This window comes from Dromiciops gliroides, chromosome 1, assembly GCF_019393635.1.
Source record: "Dromiciops gliroides isolate mDroGli1 chromosome 1, mDroGli1.pri, whole genome shotgun sequence".
NCBI classification, from domain to species: domain Eukaryota; kingdom Metazoa; phylum Chordata; class Mammalia; order Microbiotheria; family Microbiotheriidae; genus Dromiciops; species Dromiciops gliroides.
Genome location: NC_057861.1, coordinates 334,198,207 through 334,220,784, shown reverse-complemented (window position 1 = coordinate 334,220,784; position 22,578 = coordinate 334,198,207). Strand labels below are relative to the sequence as shown.

General features: G+C 37.6%; 1 protein-coding gene across 5 annotated transcripts in view; it reads left to right on the top strand.

Annotated features, from left to right (window-relative positions):
• FHOD3 (formin homology 2 domain containing 3) overlaps nt 1-22,578 on the top strand; it is a 712,282-nt gene that overhangs the window by 90,496 nt on the left and 599,208 nt on the right. For all 5 annotated transcript variants that reach the window (XM_043977896.1, XM_043977898.1, XM_043977897.1 and 2 more), the window contains exon 2: nt 15,708-15,814. In XM_043977896.1, the coding sequence (XP_043833831.1) occupies nt 15,708-15,814 (107 nt within the window). The remainder of the gene's footprint in view (nt 1-15,707; nt 15,815-22,578) is intronic.

The following is a 22,578-nucleotide window of genomic DNA, read 5'->3' as shown; positions in this document are numbered from 1 at the left end:
TTGGGTGGAAGGGAATCTACTGTGCATATAAATCTCCTTCTTTTTCCTCTGGAATGACTGACCAACCAATTACAGTGTTAGATTTTTGAAGGTAAAAAAATAAAAAAGAAATCTACATGATAGTTTTGTTATATATTTGAAAGGAATAGCATGTTGTGTGTGATAAATTTTCAGTTTTACGTTTAATCATCTTTTTATTGTACTATGTTATGGAAACGCTTGTTTTATTCCATAAATTAAAAAAGAAAGTAAAAATATAAAAATAGAAGAAAATTATACTTAGGTTCAATTTAAATTTATTCCATTGGCTTGTTCCTAAACATGAATAAAAGGGAAGGACAAACTTATAGTACCTCTTTCATATCTATGCCTTCCTTTGATCATAAATCTCCTACATTTTCAAGTCTTATTTTGTAGGTCTCTGTGTCCCACCTCATATCCAAGTTTGTCTCATTTTTATGGGATCATAGCATCCTAAGATTTTAGAGATGAAAGTGATCTTAGTAATCATTTAGCCCAACCCTCTCATTTTACAAATGACTATTGTCCAGCTGTATTTATAGTCTAACCATAGTTGTCCTCTTATTGTTACATTTCAAAGATCTAGTTCTGGAAGGAACCTTAGATATCTTCTAGGTGAATCCTCTTCTCCTACAGATGAAGAAATTGATGCTAAAGGAGTCTAGATGACTTGTTCAAAGTCACCCAGGTAGTAGTAAGCCTCAGAGACAGGGGTTAAACTTAGGTTTTCTGATTCCAGAGATGATACCTTTTCCGCTATCCTATATCCTTTAAATTGTTTCAAACTGGTAATATGTCCATGACCAGGTCATCCCTCTCTGTTAGCTTGTACTTGGAAATCTCAATGAATCACTAGAATAGGAGTTCTTAGCCTGGAGTCCACAGATCCCATATGTTGGCCATAAATACATTTCAGGGAGTCCATGAACTTGGATGGGAAAAAATCTATCTTTATTTTCATTAATTTCAAACTGAAGCGGGTAGCTAGGTGGCACAGTGGATAAAGCACCAGCCCTGGATTCAGGAAGACCTGAATTAAAATCCGACCTCAGACACTTACACTTAATAGCTGTGTGACCCTGGGCAAGTCACTTAACCCTCATTGCCCCACAAAAAAAAAAAGTCCTTAAAAAAAATTCAAACTGAAAATTAGCATTTCCTTTGGTTATTATTTGGAGAAGGGGGTCTGTAGTTTTCACTTGCACTGCCAAAAGAGTCTATGACACAAAATTTTTTGAGATACCCTGAAGAGATTCATCATGAAGAGATTCAGAACTCCAGTTTGAAAAAAAAAAGAATTGACTTCCTCCTGTGACCCCATGGGACTTATGCCCTCACTGAAGTGGGTTGGTCTCCATCCTGAGCAAAAAGAATACAGGGATAGCTTATCCATAGCAGAATGTCATTTCTACCATTCAGGTATGGTACAGCTTTCACTTAAATAAGACAATGACATATCTTAGGATCACAACAGAATCATAGACCTGGGACCTGGTCTGTGGACCTGGAAGGGATATCAGAGGCTTTCTCCTTTGTTCTCTGCCCTCATTTTACAGATGAAGAAACTAAGGACCCAGGTAGTAAGTGTTCAGCTACTTATCAGAAGATTTTTTCATTAGTTGAATGAGGTCCATTATCTTTTCAAAGCTCATTGAGAGCATTCACTAACTGGGAATTTATCCATTCATCTACATTTGCCAAGATCTATTCTTTTACTGTAAGACTATCAGAAAGCAAAGGGTCTGGACTCTATGCTCTTGTTGTGATTCAAGGTTTGTTAGACAAGCCAGGCAACTATTAGGTATGGTATAGAGAGCTCTGGGCCTGGAGTCAGGAAAACCCAAGTTCAAATTCAGCTGTAGATACTTCCTAGCTGTGTGACTCTGGGTAAGTCACTTAATCTCAGTTTTCTCAACTGCTTATAATTGAGGAAATAATACTCAGCACTTACTTTCCAGTGTTTGGAGGATCAAATGATATAATATTTGTAAAGTGTTTAGCAAAGTGTCTGACACATAGTAGGTGCTTAATAACTTGTTCTTTCCTTTCTTTTCCTTCTTCCCTCCTCTTCCTTCCTTCCTTCCTTCTGGGCAGGGGCAGTGTCATAAGGTAACAGGATCACACATAGACCATGGCTAAGGCCAGATCTTAAAATCTTTCCACCTTTGTATCTCTGTATCCTTGGCACCTAACCCAGCTGCACATAGTAGGTATACATTTCTGTTTAATTGAATTAATATGCCCGGTGTTTTAAAAAAAACACCAGATGGCATAATAGCATCAGTACTGTCCAGGCAGTTAGAACTATGACTCTAGTTCCATTTTTGCCATTAGTTAGCTGCATAAACATGGGTACTTTTTCTTTCTGGGCCTCAATTCTCTAATCTATAAAATTAAGGGATTATCCTCTGAGAACCCTCAGGTCTGACATACATTGTTGGTGTTTTAGATCGTCTCTAGGGGCTTGTCATGAGAACTCTCCAACTAAACATACTTTTATAAAACTTGATTGTATGACTGTATGTGATATATCTTCGGTGTTCTTTGTGTAAGCATTTATAATTAAATTCTTATTTCAGTTTATTTTCAGGAAAACATTCTTATCTTAGAATTTGAATATTTTATTTTATCAGAAAATGAATGTAACTCAATATTTCTTCCCCACTTTTTGCCTTAGCTACTAGAAAACTTAGTCATATGTAGTGGTAATCTGTTCATCTCTGGTGCCTGAAGGTTTCTGCTTCTGCTTTATGCCTTCCTATCAACTGTTTTTATTATTTTTATCCTTAAATGGCTTACCTTGAACTATGCTTTTTATCTGCCTTAAGTCTTTACAGAAGGAAGTAGGGTATAAATCTTAAATAAATAAACCATGAACCACATTATCTTGCCATTCTTCCTACAAATGAAATCAGGAGACAAAAATAAATAGCTAGAGTAAATAAAATAAAACATACTTAACTGTCCTAAGGAAGCTCTGATGTCTAGCTTATCTCTGTGCAAAATCAATCTCAGCATTTTGGACATTCTGATCAAGACATATTCCTTCATCTCATCTTTGTCTGGTGGTTACTTTGGTATCTCCATCAGAGTGAATAGGAGAATGGGAGATTAAAATGAAAACATTTAGAAAAGAAAGACAAACTTTGCAAAACATGATTTGCTAGTATTTTATTAAGAAATCCTTTTCCTTTCATATTTAAATGACTGAAACTACTATCTTATAAACTTTTTCATAAATGTAGACATGAATAGATTTATAGGGATGGAGAAAGGTGTCCTCTGAGCAAAGTGTTTTTTGTAAACCTTAAGAAAGCACACATGTGAGCGGTAAGCTCTATTTTCTGCATCTCAACCTCATTTTTTTTTTTTGGACAAAAATAGATCAACATCATGTATTGCTGCAGACTCTTATTCCTCTGGGATATAAAAAATAAAGAAGCTACATTAATTCATTTTTGGCTATTGATTTTCAAAATCATTAAAAATTTTAAGCAAAACTTTCAACAAATACTAAACCAAATATGGAGTTAATTTCCAAATAAAATTTTAAAATGTGTATTTTGTTTAAAATATGTAATTTCCTTGAACAAAATAAGGACAGCAACAACATATTTGCCTAGTTATCTACATCTGTATATTTCTGTGTACTTACAGAGTTTATGACTGTATGTGATATATCTTTGGTGTTCTTTGTGTAAGCATTTATAATTAAATTCTTATTTCAGTCAAACAGTATTTCAAGATTTGGATACAATCTGATGTAAATATTGAATATGTCTGATTTCCCATTGTTCCATAAATATTGAATTTTTTTTTTTTTTTTTGGTGAGGCAATTGGGGTTAAATGACTTGCCTAGAGTCACACAGCTAGTAATTGTAAAGTGTCTGAGACTGGATTTGAACTCAGGTCCTCCTGAATCTAGGGCCAATACTCTATCCACTGCGCCACCTAGCTAACCCTATCAACATTTAATTTTATAATTTTTTTCAATTGATGGGTATAAGCGGTATCTAAAGAATATGTTGATTTGTATTTCTCTGATTACAAGATTTGAACAACCTTTCCTGTCATTATTAATGATTTGTATTTCTTTCTTCAGAAATTGTTTATTCCTATGCTTTGTTTCCTCTTTGTGTACTGTGTATTATTCTAATAGATTTGTAACATTTCCTTATAAATTGCTGATGTCAGACTAATACCAGCCATCTTAACTTCAAATAGTTTTTGCCATAAGTTGTTAAATTCAGAAAAGCATTGTGGGATGCATAGTGAGGCAGTTGTGGTGTTGTGGAAAGAGAAATGTTAAAGATCGTTTCCCTAGTTGAGATGATACTGGTATTACCCTAGTGAAGTCACTTAACTGCTTTTTAGTTAAATAAAGGCATTGGGATGAAAGTTTATCCTCTCTAAGCTTGTTGAAATAATTTGCAGTTACAATTCGAGTGGTAGACAGTTCATCAGGGATGATATGTCCTTTGTTGTTCTATGTAGCTTGGAGATTATGAGGATTTTGTAAATCAATACCTATAGAATTCATTCATTCATCTATTTATTAAATCATCCATCCGTCCGTTCATCCATCCATCCATCCATCCAGCTATCTATCTATCTATCATCTTGGATCAAGGTTGTTTCCAGGCAATTGTGAGCACCAATTTTCTTTGTGATAACGGTCTAGTTCATTTACAGTTAATTGGTTGAATTTTCCAGAATGGATATTTGTCATCTGTCACTCCATGAAGGACAGAGAACTCTAATGTTCATCATTACTCATACAGATCAATAATTTCATAACTTTGGGAATTCCTTGCAGTGTTATGGATAGCAACCCAGCTATCAGTACCCATCAGACTTTCCCCACGTTCTTCCAAATGTTAGCTCCAGGGGTCCTCCTCATGTTCTGGAGGCTTACCTTGCTTTCTTCCAGAACTTGAAGGGTACCAATGGAGCACTCTGGCTGACTGTCATAACTACCCCTACCACTGCTACTACTCCTACTCCTGCCATTTTATTGATTTATTTTTTAATAATAGTTTATTATTAATATTAATATTATTTGTGTGGGAAAATAGATTCCAGTTTTCAGTCTGAGATTCTGAGAACACGTCTTCCCAGCATCCTGTGTGGTAAAGATTAGGGCAAAAAGGGAGCAGATGGGGTAGCTATCCCTGGACAACAGTAACTTGTTTGTTCTTTAAAGTGGTCTGAGAGTTTACACTCTAGGTTATTACCACCCAGATGCTGTGAACTAATGAATGAAGGGCAATTGCCTCTAAGGGGTCAAGGACTATGACCAATTATTCCTATGCCACCTGTTTATATATTTGAGTCCCTTGTAAACTGAATGTTTGTAAGTTAGGGACATGCCTATATTTAGGATAATGTATATTTCACAGGTGATGAGTAGAAGAAATAGCAGTGTTTCTGTCCACTCTTTTTGATCTGTTGAGAGTTGCTACCCTCCTTCCCCCCTCCCCCCCCCCATTTTGAAAGACCAAAGATAATAAGCTCTAAAACAACTATTTGCCATCCTTGGTAAGAAATGTAAAAGGGATGTTTGGCTTTGGTTTTAGGTAGCTGTGTTTAAAAGAGTTTTCTTTGCTTGCTCTGCTGGTCCCCTTGAATCTAAGTGTTTTCTTCTGTGTATTTAGAAGGAACCGCAATGTTTCAGAAAGCTGCAGGATTCACAGTTGCATAGCAACGGAAGCACCATTTAAGCAAAAACGGAGCCCAGGTCCTTTTAGAACTGACCAACTGAGAACATTCAGATTGTCTTCCTGGCCCTGTTAAAATTGCAAAGTCCCAGTAGAGCTCAAGAACCCTGTGGTAAATAACATTTGGAGCCAGGAGAAAAATTTCTGCGGAAAGTCTCTGTTTTAGTAGAAGGAGCTTTTGGTGGTTCCTTTCAGGGCCCTTTTGTACTTAACAAAGTCCTATCATTATTGCTTCAGAGTTTGCTTTTTAAATTTGGCTTGACTCTAGGAAATCAGAGCTCCAGTTCAGTCCATTGATAATGGTATTAATGTTTCTGCTGAGTCCAGTACTTTAGCTGGATTCAGGAATATACTCATCAGTCTTAGGCATCCTATAAGTATTACAGTTTCTAGAATTTTTGTTAGCTATAGATATAAGGAACTCTTTGGGAAAATCAAAATATTTCTTTAATTTCTTTTTATTGAGGAGATTTGTTGTTTAGTCATTTTTCAATTGTGTCCAATTCTCCATGACCCCATTTGGGATTTTCTTGACAAAGATACTGAAGAGGTTTGCCGTTTCCTTCTTCAGTTCATTTTATATATGAGGAAACTGAGTCAAGCGACTTGCTCAGGGTCACACAGTAATTGTCTGAGGCTAGATTTGAACACAGAAAGTTGAGTTTTACAGACTTCAGGACCAGCCTTTCATCCACTGTGCCACCTAGCTGCCTATCAAGGAGATGCCTTTGCCTTTTGTGTTTTAGAACAACTAGGAAAAACCTAGTCTGGGTTTTTCCTTTACTTAGATGTTAGGGTACTAGCTTTTTGTCTTTTTCTTTTTAATCAAAGAAAAGTATTCTGCTGACTTTGAGGTAGAGTGTATTATATTTAGAGTTAGAAAACCTCATGTTGATTCCTAGTGTACCGCTTGTCACCTTGGGCAAGTGTCTTAGTCTGTGCTTCAGTTTCTCTTTCTGTAAAATGGGAATAATAATTTTTTAAAATTACCTTTTTGACAGGGTTATTGCAAGGACCAGATAAGATAATATATACAGGGTATTTTGTGACTGTAAATTGTAAATGCAAACTCTTACTGTTATTCCTGTTGTGAAACCAGACAGTTAATTCTATTCACAAAATACCCATTGGGCAGGTTTAAGGGTCATCGTGGTGAGAGGTTTCTTTTTGTCGTAAAAGATGGAGATGATAGTGCATACCAACACACACAGATATATGTATATATGTGAGTGAGGGCGAGGGGCACACACATGCGTGTGTGTGCTAACCCCCCTTCCCCTTGATAATATCCTTTAAGTACAAGTAGCCTTTTAACAAAATCAGCCTTTAGAGCTAGATATTACTATCAGTGGCTGTGGTGGCTTACTAGAAGAATGCAGGGCTCCAGAAACGGGGCTTGGCTTTGTCTAGGCTGAAGGGGAAGGCTGTGCTCTCAGTATAGCATGCTCACTTGGGAGGAGGGGAGGTGGTTTGTACCTCAGATATGCAGCCTGCATGTTACCGGGTGTACAGTGCTCCTATCCTGGACGGAAGGAAGAGTGGGGCCACTCAGAAATCAACAAGGAAGGACTCTCTGTCCTGAAATGTGATTCTGATGAAGAATTGTGGCTTCAAAATCAGTTCTCCTCATTAAGAAATTTTACCGTATATAGCAAAAGTAAGGGACATTTGCCTAGTTGTAAAGTATATTTTGAATTGTCAGGTTTTTTCTTTTAAACTTCTGACAAGCAGTATTAAAACTACAGTTACTGAATCTCATTTTAATAGTAACAGTGCTATGTATTTGACTCAACTCCTTTTGTACAGATGAGGTCCAGGGATATTCATATAGTTAATTGAAGGCACAAAGGATCACTTTTATCTTACATGGGACCTGCAGCCCAAACCATAGGAGTCATTAAATAGTCCCCAGTAACCTTCCACCTCACTGGATTAAAGCACAAAGCGAAGAGTATAAATTATCCAGGAGAGGAAATATCATCCTTTCTCTTGTTATCTATTAAGTCTGCTTCTGTCGTGTCTTTTTAAGTGGACTGTCTATCACAAGGGGTGTAAAAAGAATCCCAGTGACCTTGTGTCCCCTTTCTGTAAAGAGGCTGTCTGCTTCCACAGAGAAAATTAGGCTGCTTGATGATCCACCTTGACCCCTTTACACAGAGAGGCCATGTGATTATAAATACAAATCAATGATAAATATTTGTTGTTGAACCTAACTCCATGGTGGTACTGTGAAAGAGCCTCTTTTCTCATCTATCATTGATTCCTTAGTGCCTACTATCTTTACCCACTATGATCCAGGCTGCAGATTTTATAGTGCTAACCTTCTTAAGTCATCCTGCAACACGATCTTAAATCCTCTTAGGCTGCTATTGTCACTGTCCTCAAATCCTTCCCACCAGCCCACTGTTATCATAGTGCTACAATTTGAGCCCCTGTCATAGTCCTACAACTTTGCTGTCCTAGAGTGCCATGAGAGTGCCATGGCTACTGATGCCCTGAACAAAGAAAAGGAATTCTAGCCAATTAATTGCTATGATATGGTCAGAACTATGGCCACTGTAGTATCAGTGATAGAACTCTTGAAGTGTGTGATGGAGAAGACAAGATTCCTGGTGCCTATAAAATTATTTATGAGAAAGGTTGACATTAGAGTCTATCATGGAACATCAAGGAATAAGGCATGGGATTGGACCAAGGACTATTTTCATGGAAAAGTCTACAGTTACTCCCACATCTTCTTTGTAGGTCATAGATGATATCCAATGAGTAATATAGACTCTGGACTTCTCCCAACCTATTTATGCACTAGCAGATTAGATCTTCTGGGTTCAGAAGCTACAACTCTCCTCAGGTTTATAGGGGTATACCTGAGAGACTGTGGGTTCTTCTCATGCCATTGGCTTGATCTTCCATTCCCAGAGCCAGCTAATATCCCTTCAATAGCACAGAAACCAGGGATTAGTATCCCACTCCCAATTTAACTAGTTGATAGCTCCTCAATATCACTGATAACCAATTAACATCCAATATCAAGGGATGTTACCTGAAAAGATATAGCAAGAATCAAAGTACAAAAATATCCTCCTCCAAATATTCTACTAATCCTTAGTCCAGTCAAGTTCATTTTTAGGTGTGCCATGGTTCTTAGATGTGCTGGATGATGTCCTTGCTTATAGGGCATGGTGTCTTAGTTACTAGGTAAATTGAGTCCCCATGCTTTGCTGGATCAAGCGGGTCACTCCTCAGGATTGATTCCTTCCTGCTGGACCTCTGGGGGCTTTTTTAACCTTTTGAGATCTCACAAAGCTCTGCAAAAAAGGAAATAAGACACAAATAGGGGGCAGCCATTTCCCAGAAACAACATTACCTTGGTCACGTACAGTGTTTTGTTTTTGGCGGGGAAATGAGGGTTAAGTGACTTGCCCAGGGTCACACAGCTAGTAAGTGTCAAATGTCTGAGGCTGGATTTGAACTCAGGTCCTCCTGAATCCGACATGCACTGTACAGTTTTATAGCACTTTGGGCATAGTTCCAAATTGTTCTCAAAAATGCTTGAATCAGTTCACAACTCTACCATCAGCGCATTAATGTCCCGATTTTTTCTACATCCCTTTCAGTGTTTGTCATTTTCCTTTTCTGTTATATTAGCCAATTTGATAGGTAGGAGGTGGTACCTCAGAAGCAGAAAGACCAATTAGAATGTCTCAGTGAGGGCGAGAAACTAGGCTAGAATCTATATGAGTGGAGAGAAGGGACGTAAAGGAAAGATGTCATGAAGACAGAGTTGACAAGACTTGGCAACTGATTGGATATGGGGTTTGAGGAGAGTAAGAAATCAAAGTTGGCTTGAAGGTTGTGAACTCTTAGCCAGCAATTTTTATTGAATGATTCCTTTCTCTACTATTTTAAAAATCTTGGATCTTTATCAAACATTTATTTAGTACATATGAAGACATATTAGTGGATTCTAGTATTACGTTGCAGTGACCGCTTTCCTCTTATGTTTTATCTAGTACCAGATAGACTTTTAGAGATTATTTTATCATGTATTTTGGGATCTTGCAGGACAGTTGCCACTCCTGCAATCCCCACAGTCTATAGTTTCTCTTGATATTCCATCCATTTTCCTTATGAATTTATCATGTGTCTCATTCTATGAAGAAGCTTATTCCTATTTTTATAGGTTTTGTAATAAAGTTAGAATATAACTGGAAAAGAATTCACATTTTTAATAGATTAGTTTCATCTAAGCATTTGCAAGGGATATACCTTCAGTTGTTCAATTATTCCTTATTTCCTATTAAATTTAGAGTTTTCTTTCTACAGGCCTCTTGTGTGTATTGTTAATGTAAAATGCTTGAAATTTTGTATTATTATAAATGTTATTTCTCATCATTTTTTCTGTTTGTTGAGATATAATTAAATGCAGATTTTTGTGACTTTATCTTATATTTCATTATGTGATAAAATAATTTATTCTCTCAATTTTTATATCTTTTTGATTTTCTAGAACTGTGATCTTATCTTCTGCAGATGGAGATGTTTTAATCTCTAAGCTGCCAAAGCTTATTAATTTAGTTTATTTTTTCCATTATTTATCATTGCAGCCAACATTTCCAAAACCACAATAAATAGAATTCATGCATGTCATTCTGTCATGTTTGTTTTGAATGGAAGTACCTTTAATTGATATTGTTAGTTTTTGTTTTCAAACAGTTATTCTTTTTTTTTTTTTAGTGAGGCAATTGGAGTTAAGTGACTTGCTCAGGGTCACACAGCTAGTAAGTGTTAAGGGCCTGAGGCCAGATTTGAACTCAGGTACTCCTGACTCCAGGGCCAGTGCTCTATTCACTGAGCCACCTAGCGTCCCCTAAACAGTTATTCTTTTTTTTTTTTTAGTGAGGCAATTGGGGTTAAGTGACTTGCCCAGGGTCACACAGCTAGTAAGTGTTAAGTGTCTGAGGCCGGATTTGAACTCAAGTCCTCCTGACTCCAGGGCCGGTGCTCTATCCACTGAGCCACCTAGTGTCCCCTAAACAGTTATTCTTAATCATGTTATTTTTTATTCTTATATTTGCATCTCTGGTATATGTCCACTTTTTTTTTTTCCTATGTCACTGCTACCATCTGGTTCAGGCCCTCATCACCTCAAGCTTGGACAGTTTGAGGAGCCTGTTGGTTGGTTTCCTCGGCCCACGTCTCTGTGCTTCTTCCAGGCTGTTCATCTCTCAAATTAATCTTTTCTAAAGCACACGTCTGATCATGTGACCTCTCTCCTGCCGGCACCCCCCCCCTTTAAATAAGCTCTAGTGACTTTCTATTACCTTCAGTATCAGCAGTCAGTTCTGTTAGAACATATGTGTTCCCAACCACATTATGCAAAATTATGAAATAAAACCCACAGATCTTGTGGGGAAAGTGAGGTGATGTGTATGATACTCAAACTTTGTCAGCAATACATTAAAGAAGATAGTAACCTAACAGTTGTATATGTGTTAAATGGCTAATATAAATAAATACTATAATAGAGTTGGAGCATCTGAGGCTCTACCCTGGTTCCCTGAGACCTGGACTGTCATAGTATCTCACAAGATGAGCAGGCCTAAATTTTAGGTGACACTCAGCTACGAAGGAAGTTGGGGAACAGTTCTCTTATTCCTACAGGTATTACTGCAACAGAAGATAGACAATAAATATGGTGCTGTTCCTTGACAAAGACCTAGAGTTTGCTTGTAGAAGTGGTTGTCAGAGAGGTTGCAGATTGCCAGTTACTATGAAGTGGTGCTGTTTTCTCCATTCAGGGTGTTTCTTGAGAAGAAATCACAGAGAAGCAAATTCAAAATTTGAGTTGTGCTCAAAATATTTCCTAGTATGTAAATTATGTTGGAACAAATTCATATTTTCAAAATGCATGTTATAGCACAACTGACTGTGTCAAATCCTCTGTTTGGCTCTTAAGCACCTTCATAACCTGGTTTTCCTGCCTTTCTGAGCTTCTTACACCTTACTCCCATCTATGTCCTTTGCAATCCAATGATAGTGATCGCCGCACTCCAAACTGGCAGTTGGCTTTTTCATTGGCTGTCCCTCATGCCTGGAATTCTTTCCCTTCTCACTTCTATCTCCTGCCTTCCCTGACTTGCTTTATTTCCCAGCTAAAATCCTGCTTTAAGAAACCTATCCTGATCCTCTGTAATCTTCATGTCTTCCCTCTGAGACTCTCCCTAGTTTGTCCTATATGTCTTAATTGTATATAGTTGTTTGATGTTCTCTCCCCTATTAGATTGTGAGTTCCTGGAGAACAGGTTGGTTTTTTTTCTCCTTTGTATTACCATGCTTAGCACCATGCCTAGAACATAGTAGTTTCTTAATAAATGCTAATTGACTTGATTGGACTTTAAAATTATTTTTAACATAAATGGGTGCTATAGTTTATTAAATACCTTTTATATGTCTATCAACAAAACCATATAATTAAAATATTTTTTTTCATGTTGATTTTTATTCTATTTTTAGTATTAAGTTATTTTTGCATTCTATGTCTATATCCCATTTAATCATAATATATTTTTGTTACATATATTTTTGATACTATTTTGATTATTTAAAATATTTATTAGTGACATTGATCTGTACTTTTTTTAGTCTTATTTTTTCCAGGTTTGTGTTAGAAAATCACACTTGCCTCATCTTTTTTTTCTATCTATAGAAAGTCTATTTAATAGTAGAGGGATTACTTACACTTTGAAGATTTGGAAGGATTCATTTCTGAATCCATGTAGTTTTTTCTGCGATCTCTATAATTAATTTAATGACCTCTCTGACATTTTTTGAGATTGGGGTTTTTATGTTATCTTTTTCTTATGATGTCAATCTCTTTCCTTCAAAGAACATGGATTATAGATATAGGGCTGAAAGGAACCTTATGGACCATCTAATCTAACCCCCTCAGTTTACAGATAAGAAAACTGAGACCCAGGGTGGTCAAATAATTTACCTAATGACAGAAGTATTAAACATTAAGTAGGCATCAGAGAGGGACTTTGGACCAAGGTCTCTAGTTAGAGATTGAACAATCAATTGAAAGATGCTGCTTCCACCGTCTGAGGTCAAACAGATGTTAAGTGGCAGAATCAAGATTCTTCTTTTTTTGGGGGAGGCAGGGCAATGAGGGTTAAGTGACTTGCCCAGGGTCACACTAGCTAGTAAGTGTCAAGTGTCAGAAGCAGGATTTGAACTCAGGTCTTCCTGAATCCAGGGCTGGTGTTTTATCCACTGTGCCCCCTAGCTGCCCCCTAGCTACTTCTTTTTATTTATTTCAGAACCAAGTTTAGAACCCATATCCTTTTTTCTCTTTTGCGGGGCAATGAGGGTTAAGTGACTTGCCCAGGGTCACACAGTTAGTAAGTGTCAAGTGTCTGAGTCTGGATTTGAACTCAGGTCCTCCTGAATTCAAGGCCAGTGCTTTATCCACTGTGCCACCTAGCTGCCCCCTGCCCATATCCTCTTAACTCCAAATCATGTGCTCTTTCTGCAATAGCACATTGCCTATTTCATAAAGTTGCTTAAAGTGTTGAGAACACATTATTTAATAGTTAATAATTCCTAAAACAGCACTTCTGGAAACAATTCACAATTAGAATTGTTAAAATATTGGTTTAATTGTTTTTTGGTGGAGGAGGATGCTAAGAATCATAACAATCTGGAAATTAAGTCAGCTATATCAGCTGGGAAATGGCTAAATAAATTATGGTATATGAGTGTAATGGAAAAGAATTGTATCATAAAAATTGATGAAATAGATCTAGAGGAATCAGAAGATTTACATAAACTGATGCAGAATAAAGTGAACAGAGTTGGTAGGACAATTTACATAATAACTAAAATCATGTAAAATCAAACAACTTTGAGAGACAAGCGCTTTGAACAATGCAATGACTTATGATTTAAGAAGACTGATGATTATCTTAGAGTCAGGACTTGTACTGACTGGTTTACCATCACTGAATTCCCCCCATTGCCACAGTTGGGGATCACTTTAATTATTAATTGTAGGGTTAGCTCTATCAACTTTGCTCCAAGGCAGAGAAGACAAAAAGACCCTTCATTTTATAACTTGGTGGCTCATGATTACCCAGCTTGTTGCTGGTTTTTCTTTGCCCTTATATCTAGTTTTAGTAGCTTAGCCCCTTGCTTTGTTTTTGGTGATCAAGTTATTTCTTTCTATGACAGTTCTAATAACTTGTCTTTGTTTTAGTCTCTGCCTTGAGCCCTTGCCTACTATTCCAACTCCTATGAGGCCTGATTCTTCTTTTGCTCCCCCTAGTCTTTCTGAGTATTATTGTCAGATCTACTGACATAGTCTTCCTATCTAAGCCTTTGCAGAATTGTCTGAAGCCAGACTTCTCTGACATGATGCTTCTCACATATATTGAAACAACTGCCTCTTCAGAGTTCCAGAGCTCTGTCGCACTGTCTCCCCATTGTCTAGCATTCAGTTTATTGTTTATTGCCATGATCACTTCTTCAACAAAAATGCAACAATTCTGCACATATTAACTGTAGTCAGGATGTGCAAGAACCATGCTAGGTGCTAATAGAAGTGAAAAAGTCTTTTCCCTCAAGAAGCCTTCATTTTACTTACTGTCCAGGGCATATAACATATAGATAGATAAATAATACAAAATATTTTCATGTAAGAGAGCATTAGCAAATGGGTCGAAAGACCCAGGAAAAGGTTCATACAGGAAACACTAACCACCTCTCTTCCTTTAGAAGGTCGGACCATCCATTTTCCACCCTGCTCTTTCTTGACAAAGCTCTGTTGATTTACATTGTCTTTAGAAATAATTGTTGCTTCCACGATTATGCTAGAACTCAATAATATGGTATGTGGAGTACAAAGAGACTACCCAAGAACAGACTCCCTAAATCAAGCTCTCTTGAGAATGGTAGTGAAAAATAGAATTATGGACTGTAACTAAAAATTCTTTTCCATGATTCTATAATACTACTTATTTAATAATGTGAGTATGGATATGGCAGTTTTGTATTATGTATACTTTGATTATTTGTATCAATTCATTTGGTGCTTATAATTTATTACCCTTTATTTTTTATGGATATATCTACTTTCTCAATTAGATTATAAATTTTTTTGGGGGGGTGGACAAGGACTGTTTTATATCTTATTGTGTCTTCCACAGCATCTAGTACAGAGTGGCAAAGTAGAAATTTTATTAGTCAGAAGATAAATCCATAGATTTGTGTTCTAGATTGGCTACATACTCACTCAGTTTTAAATAAGACATTACTAATTACATTGAATCTTTATGCATGAAGCAAAAAGGGCTTTTAGCTTATGCCTGTTGCTTTAGGTCGTATTTTGGAGATTCAGGGAAGCTTGGTATCAAAAGCCCTTAAAAATGTTTTTTTGTTTTTGTTTTTGTTTTTTTTCCCTGTAAGCATTAGCTTCATTTCAAGAGAATACTGATGGCTTACTTACAATTTATCAATATAAAAAAAAACCCCAAACCCTTTATTTGTCCTTCCAAGTTCCATGTAAGTTAGTGTTTGTAGAATACTTTGAAAATCTTAATTATTGTATATTGTCCAATATTATTATTCTAGAACATTTTTATTAGTAGTAGTGGTTTTGGTTTCAATCCAAGTGTACCAGAATATAACTTAAAAAATATTTAAATGGGGGGCAGCTAGGTGGCACAGTGGGAAAAGTACTGGCTCTGGATTCAGAAGTACCTGAGTTCAAATCCAGCCTCAGACACTTGACACTAACTAGCTGTGTGACCCTGGGCAAGTCACTTAACACCCCACTGCCTTGCAAAAAAAATATTTAAATGGAGCATAATCAGATTTTTAACAAAGACAAAGTTGTTGTTTTTTTTTCTTCCCCTAGCAGACAAGTCTCATAAATTTCCTTAAGTTTCACATACTGTTTTGTTTTCTAGCTTGATGACTGCACACTGCAACTCTCTCACAATGGCACATATTTGGATTTGGAATCAACTTTAGCAGAGCAAAGAGATGAACTAGAAGGCTTCCAGGAAGATGCTGGGTAAGTCCTATTCTCAGTAGATTTGATAAAATATCATGTTATCGGGGCAGCTAGGTGGCGCAGTGGATAGAGCACCGGCCCTGGATTCAGGAGGACCTGAGTTCAAATCCGGCCTCAGACACTGGACACTTACTAGCTGTGTGACCCTGGGCAAGTCACTTAACCCCAATTGCCTCACCCCCCCCCCCCAATAAAGAAACTTCGTAGGCCTCAGCTTCATTTGTTTCATCATTCATAATTACCCAAGTGAAGAACAAACACAGAAGATGAGCAATGTCCAGGGGTCAGTGAGAGGTAGGTTTGGGATCATTTTCTCTTTCTGTTTCGTGGCATGGAGTTATGGTTTGTGAGGTAATTGACTGTAGGCTATTGTGGAAAGATTTTTGATTTTAGCTTTGGTACAGATATGTAAAATTTTACATTTTCATTATTTGTACCAATAAATCACCTGATGTTTTACATTAAAATTACGTTCTTACTGATTTGTATCTTTTAATACTACTACTAATTATTATATTCTAGTACTAATGATAATGCTACTAATAATTAGTGTTATTATTTAATAACAACAATACTAATAATAGCTAGCATTTATATAGTGTTTATTATATGCCAGTCATTGTGCTAAATGCCTTAATTATCTAATTTGATCCTTGCAACAGTCTTGGGAGGTAGGTTCTTGTTATTATCCCCATTTTATAGATGCAAAAACTGAGAGGTTAAGTGACTTACAGAGGGTACAACTAGGAACTGTCTGAGGCTGGATTTGAACTCAGGGCTGTATGACTCCTGTATCTCTATCCACTGAGTCTGTCTTTCTTTGTTTCTTTCTTTGTTTCTCTTCCTTCCTTCCTTTCCTTATTTCTTTCTTCTTTCTTTCTTTTCCTTCCTTCCTTCCTTTTTCTTTCTTTCTTTCTCTTCCTGCCTTCCTTCCTTTCCTTATTTCTTTTTCTTCCTTCATTCTTTCCTTCCTTCCTTTCCTTATTTCTTTCTTCTTTCTTTCTCTTTCTTTTTCTTCCTTCCTTCTTTCCTTCCTTCCTTCCTTCCTTCCTTCCTTCCTTCCTTCCTTCCTTCCTTCCTTCCTTCCTTTGTTTCTTTTTCTTTCTTTTCCTTCCTTCCTTCTTTCTTTCTTTCCTTAACTATTCATTCATTTATTTGCTTTAAAGTAATAAACATTTAAATTTATAGTTTGGGGTTCCAATTTTTATTGTTTATTTTTTAATTTAATTTAATTTTTTGCTGGGCAATGGGGGTTAAGTGACTTGCCCAGGGTCACACAGCTAGTAAGTCAAGTGTCTGAGGCCAGATTTGAACTCGGGTACTCCTGAATCCAAGGCCGGTGCTTTATCCACTGTGCCACCTAGCCGCCCCTATTGTTTATTTTTTTATGAAAAATATTTTACTGGATATTTATTTTTTAATGAAAAACTATCCTGCTAGTTTTGTATTTCAGCACAGGCACCATACCTTTTACCTACAGCCTTGCTTTAAATGAACCATCCTGAAATGGATATGCCAGGAGAAACTCTGAAATATTACTCCAGACTTAGGATATTATTGGTTCTTAAGTCTGGTTTCTCTGTAGCTTTACTGGGAAGTTATTTGCAGAGCTCTAACTTGGAGCCCCTGGGGAGCTCATGCTTGGATTTGTTCTGTTGAGAAGAACCTCTCTTGCCTGGCATTGTGAGTCTTTACGCTTCCTTCAGGGTCCATATCCTAGGTACTGATTTACTCCAATCCATTTCAATAAACATTTATCAAGCACCTACTAAGTGCCAGTTACTGTGTTAAGCTATGGGGACACAATAATAAAGAGAGTCTCTGCTCTCAAGGAGTTTACAGTCTAGTGGGGGAGACACACAAGAGGAGGCAGGAAAGTGAGGGAAGAGGGGGAAGAAGACCATTGTGCCATGGAATTGAGACAAGGAGAGCAACAGATGCAGAGTGGAGTAAGCCTCAAAGTCCAGTTTCTACCCTCTATACAGGAAGGCAGTGGGAGGGATTTGGTACTCTACCCTCCAATTCGAGAGGAGAGGGGGCCAAGGGAGATGGTTTCAGTCAAGGCTTAAATTACCTGCATGGTGATGAGATTAGAGGTGATTTAATAGCACTATGAAAATCTTAAAGAGCTACATAAATGTGGGCTGTTATTAAAAAATAAACTATCCAAGTGTTTGTTTTCAAACAAAGAAAACAGTAAAGGTAAAAAATATATAGACTCTGCTGCAAGCACTGTAGCCTAAAACTCACTTCTGTGGCAGGTAGGATAAAATATGTAGAGAATAGATGACGTGTTATAATGAAAAGAGGGGAGAGACTCTCAATAGCACTTTTGGGGGAGACTTTACGCATGATTCCCTAATAATTAAGCCTAGTGCTCTCTTCATATTTCCTCATTCTCTCTATGGCATTGAAGGCTCCCTCTTCTCTTGTGTCTCTGCTGGGTTTCTGCCTCAGCCAGGGTGTCCTCAATTGCCTCCTCCCATAAGCAGCCATCACATAGCTCTGCTGCTGATTGGTCTATGAGAACTGAGGGGACAGTCCAGAAACAGGAGCAGGAAACTACCTCAGTGACCTCACTTTTTTTCTCTTCTTTTTTATTTTTTTTGGCAGGGCAATGAGGGTTAAGCAACTTGCCCAGGGTCACACAGCTTGTAAGTGTCAAGTGTCTGAGGCTAGATTTGAACTCAGATCCTCCTGAATCCAGGGCTGGTGCTTTATCCACTGTGCTTCCTAGCTGCACCCATAACCTGACTTCTAACTCTGAAATTCTGATTCATATTTGCTTTTCCTACCTCACAGAGCTGCTATCCAGATCAAATGAAATGACTTTTAAAAAGATGCTTTGAACTTTTAAAAGCCCTTCTGGTATTAGTATTACAGATAATAATAAGCCACCCTAAACCAATCTGATTTCCGTTTTTTGTTTTGTTTTGTTTTGCAGGGCAATTGGGGTTAAGTGACTTGCCCAGGGTCACACAGCTAGTAAGTGTTAAGTATCTGAGGTCAGACCTGAACTCAGGTCCTCCTGACTCCAGGGCCGGTGCTCTATCTACTGAGCAAACTAGCTCCCCCAATCTGATTTCCTTTCGATACAGTCACTAATGATCAGGGCCATACCAGAGACATATTTTGATTTCGAGTGGCCAGTGTGTTTTTGAGTTAAAAGACCTGTGTTCATGCCCTCAACTGGCCATTTCTGTGAGTCAGTCAGTCCGAAAACATTTATTAAGCACCTACTATGAGCCAGGCACTGGAGATACAGAGAAAGGTGAAAGATTGTCTCTGACAAGGAGCTCACAATCTCATGCTTAAGCTTAACTTGTCTGAGTTTCTGTATCATTTGTATGTTAAATGGGGATGATATTCCCATCTCTGTCTTCCTTTTTCTGGTGGATAGATAAGGAACCAGCCTTGGAGTTAGTGAGACCTGGGGTCAAGTCTTTTCTCTGACACACTGCTGGCTTTTGATCCTAGGCACATCACATAGGCAACTCCAAGACTATGAATCACAGAGCAAGTGAGGACTGTATTCATCGAGGGAGTTTCTTTATGGAGAGTTCCCACAGCACTGAAACCACAAGTCCAGCCCCCAATCTCTCTCTTACAAGGCTCTGTGAAGATCTAATTAAGTAGTGAATATAAGATGTTTTATAATAATAAGGTATTATTTAAATGTCATATAACATTCTTTTTTTTAAATATAAGAATATGAAAAGGATCTGTGATTTCCCACCAGTGTGGGCACTTCCTCTACTGAATATTATGGCTTTTCTCTGAATTAGTAAGTCAGTCACTGGTGTTTAACTGAGACACAGTATGTGACTAGACCAGGATCTTAAAGTTGGTAAGTGTTGGGGTAAGATTTGAACCCAAATCTACTTGACTCCAAGTTAAGTACTACATTCACTATACCTTACTGCCCATCTATAATAATAATAATAATAATAATAATAATTATTATTATTAAAACACTTAGATAAGGCCTCCAAGATGTTGGATGAGTGGGTCTTATTCAGAGATTTATGGCAGCCTATGAACAAGAGTTGCAGCAATGAAAAGGTCTGATTGCATTGTACTTGTATTATTGTTGTTGCTCATCCTTCATTCTGGAAGAGGAGGACCAATGGCATCATGAGGGTGATGTGTTGACTTGCCAGTAAATTGGATTAAAGTGAGGCAGAGTTGTACCAAAGTCATCAGCCTGAGTCTCTCCTTCAGAGTCATCAGAGTCCAGTGGAAGACAAGAATCAAGATGATGGGAGATGGTCCAGGATGCAATGGGTGATTTTGGCCTTTCTAAATTAAGGGCTTTCCCAGGTCTCAATTTGTCTGAGGCCACTCCCATTCAAAGACTAAGACTGTGCATTAATGGAAAAAGTTCAACTACATGGCACAGTACAGCTAGGTAGTGCCACAGCACAGCATAGTGGAGTTCAGATCCAGTCTCAGACACTTACTAGCTATGTGACTTTGGGCAAGTTACTTAACTTCTGTTTGCCTTAGTTTCCTTTTATTTTTATTTTTATTTTAAGTGAGGCAATTGGGGTTAAGTGACTTGCTCAGGGTCACACAGCTAGTTAAGTGTTAAGTGTCTGAGGCCGGATTTGAACTCAGGTACTCCTGACTCCAGGGCCGGTGCTCTATCTACTGCGCCATCTAGCTGCCCCTATTTTATTTTTTTTTTAAATTTTAATTAATTAGTTTTTATTCATTCATTTATTTATATACTTATCTATCTATTTATTTGTTTATTGCCTTAGTTTCCTACACTGTAAAATGGGGTAATAAAAACTACTTCCCAGATTTGTTGTGTGGATTAAATGAGAAAATATTTGCAATATCCTTAGAACAGTGCTTAGAACTATGCAAATGTTAATGGTGATGGTGATGGCCCTATCATATCAATGAGTTCACAGATTTATTGAAGAGGTATCCAGGCATTTGGAATTTTATTTCCTTGAGCACAAGATGGAGAAACGTGTCTGGGATGATGGTATAAAATTGAATTGATAGATAGTTGAACAATCTACTGAAAAAATATCAATTAAGGCAACTCTATCAATGACAAAATTTTCTAATGCCATGTCATGATGCTCTGGTATATAGTTTTACCCATTTGAAAACTTTTATCACTGACATAACTGAATATATAGGAACATGTTTGTCAGGTTTATAGAAATATATTCATAACAGTCATTGTTGACTTTTTAGTCTTCTAACTAAATTTTATACTCCCTCATGGACTCTGGGTTCCAGTGATGCTGCCCTTCTTGTCAGTCATTAAAGAAGACACTCTATCTCCCGACTCCAGGCATTTTCACTGACAGTCCCTCATGCCTGGAATGCTTCCCTGCCTTGTCTCTGTCTCCTGGTGTCCTTCAACTCCCAGCTAAAATCTCATCTCCTACAGGAAGCTTTCCCTGATCTCCCTTAGTTCTGGTGCTTTCCCTCTGTTCATTATCTCCAGTCTGTAGCTTGTTTTTACATTAGCCGTTTGCTTGTTATATATCTCTAGCATGTAGCATAATTCCTGGCACATACTGATGGACTGGCTTTTCTTCTCTCTTGGTTCTCCCACCTAGATGACCACTCCTCAGACTCCTTTGGTGGACTTTCCTAACTTTTGGTGAAAACTAAGGCCATGTCCTAGGCCCTTCCACTTTTTTCTTTCTACTTTCTCACAATCAGTGACCTCATTAGCTTCCATGAGTTCAAATAGTTCTATGCCAATGATTCCCAGATCTATATATTCAGCTCTGGTTTCTGGGCTGAACTCTAGTCTCTTATCATCAGCTGCTTATTGGACATTTCAAACTGGATGTCCTTTAGGCATCAACGTTTCTAAAACAGAACTTAACATTTCAGCATTCAACTCAACATTTCTAAAACAGAACTCTATATTTTCGCCCAAATACATTCCTCTTCCAAACTTTCTTTGGCTGTTGAGGGTACTGCCATCCTTCTTGTCACCCATGTTCAAAATCTTGATGTCATGTTCAGCTCCTCACTCTCACTCACCCAACATATCTAGTAATTGCCAAATATTGTTTCTATCTCAATATCGCTACCTAATTTACCTCACTTATCCAACCAATCACCAGATATTGTCATTTCTACCTTCACATCTCTCTTCTTTATCTCCTGTGCTCCCACTCACTCTAATTCAGGCCCTCATTGCCTCTTTTTTTTTTTTGGTGAGGTAGTTGGGGTTAAGTGACTTGCCCAGGGTCACACAGCTAGTAAGTGTCAAGTGTCTGAAACTGGATTTGGACTCAGGTCCTCCTGAATCCAGGGCCAGTGCTCTATCCACTGCACCACCTCATTGCCTCTTATTTGACTGCCTATCTCCCTACTCTAATGCATCTTCTACACAATGAAAAGTCTGTTTGTTTTTTCCCCCTAGGGGTTTAATACCTGCCCTGTGACCATTTTATGCCATACCACAGAATGTTTTATCATCACCACTTTCATCACCATTATTTATAATCTATGTTCTCTGTGCCAGAGCTGGATTGTTTGGTTTTCAGATACCTTGCTGTTGGTGGGAGAGGGAGGAAACCCAGGACCTAGGTTAGGGAGATTAGCTTAATATTCTAGAAGAAGAGAGAGGGCACAAAGAAAATAGACTCAGTATTCCTGTCATCTTATAGTAAACAGATGGGAAAGGGAGAAGGTTGGCCTAAGCATCTTATCATTCCTTTTGATTCAGCTTTCCCCAAAAGAATAGATTAGATTTATCTTCAGGGTAGGTGCTCTGGGGT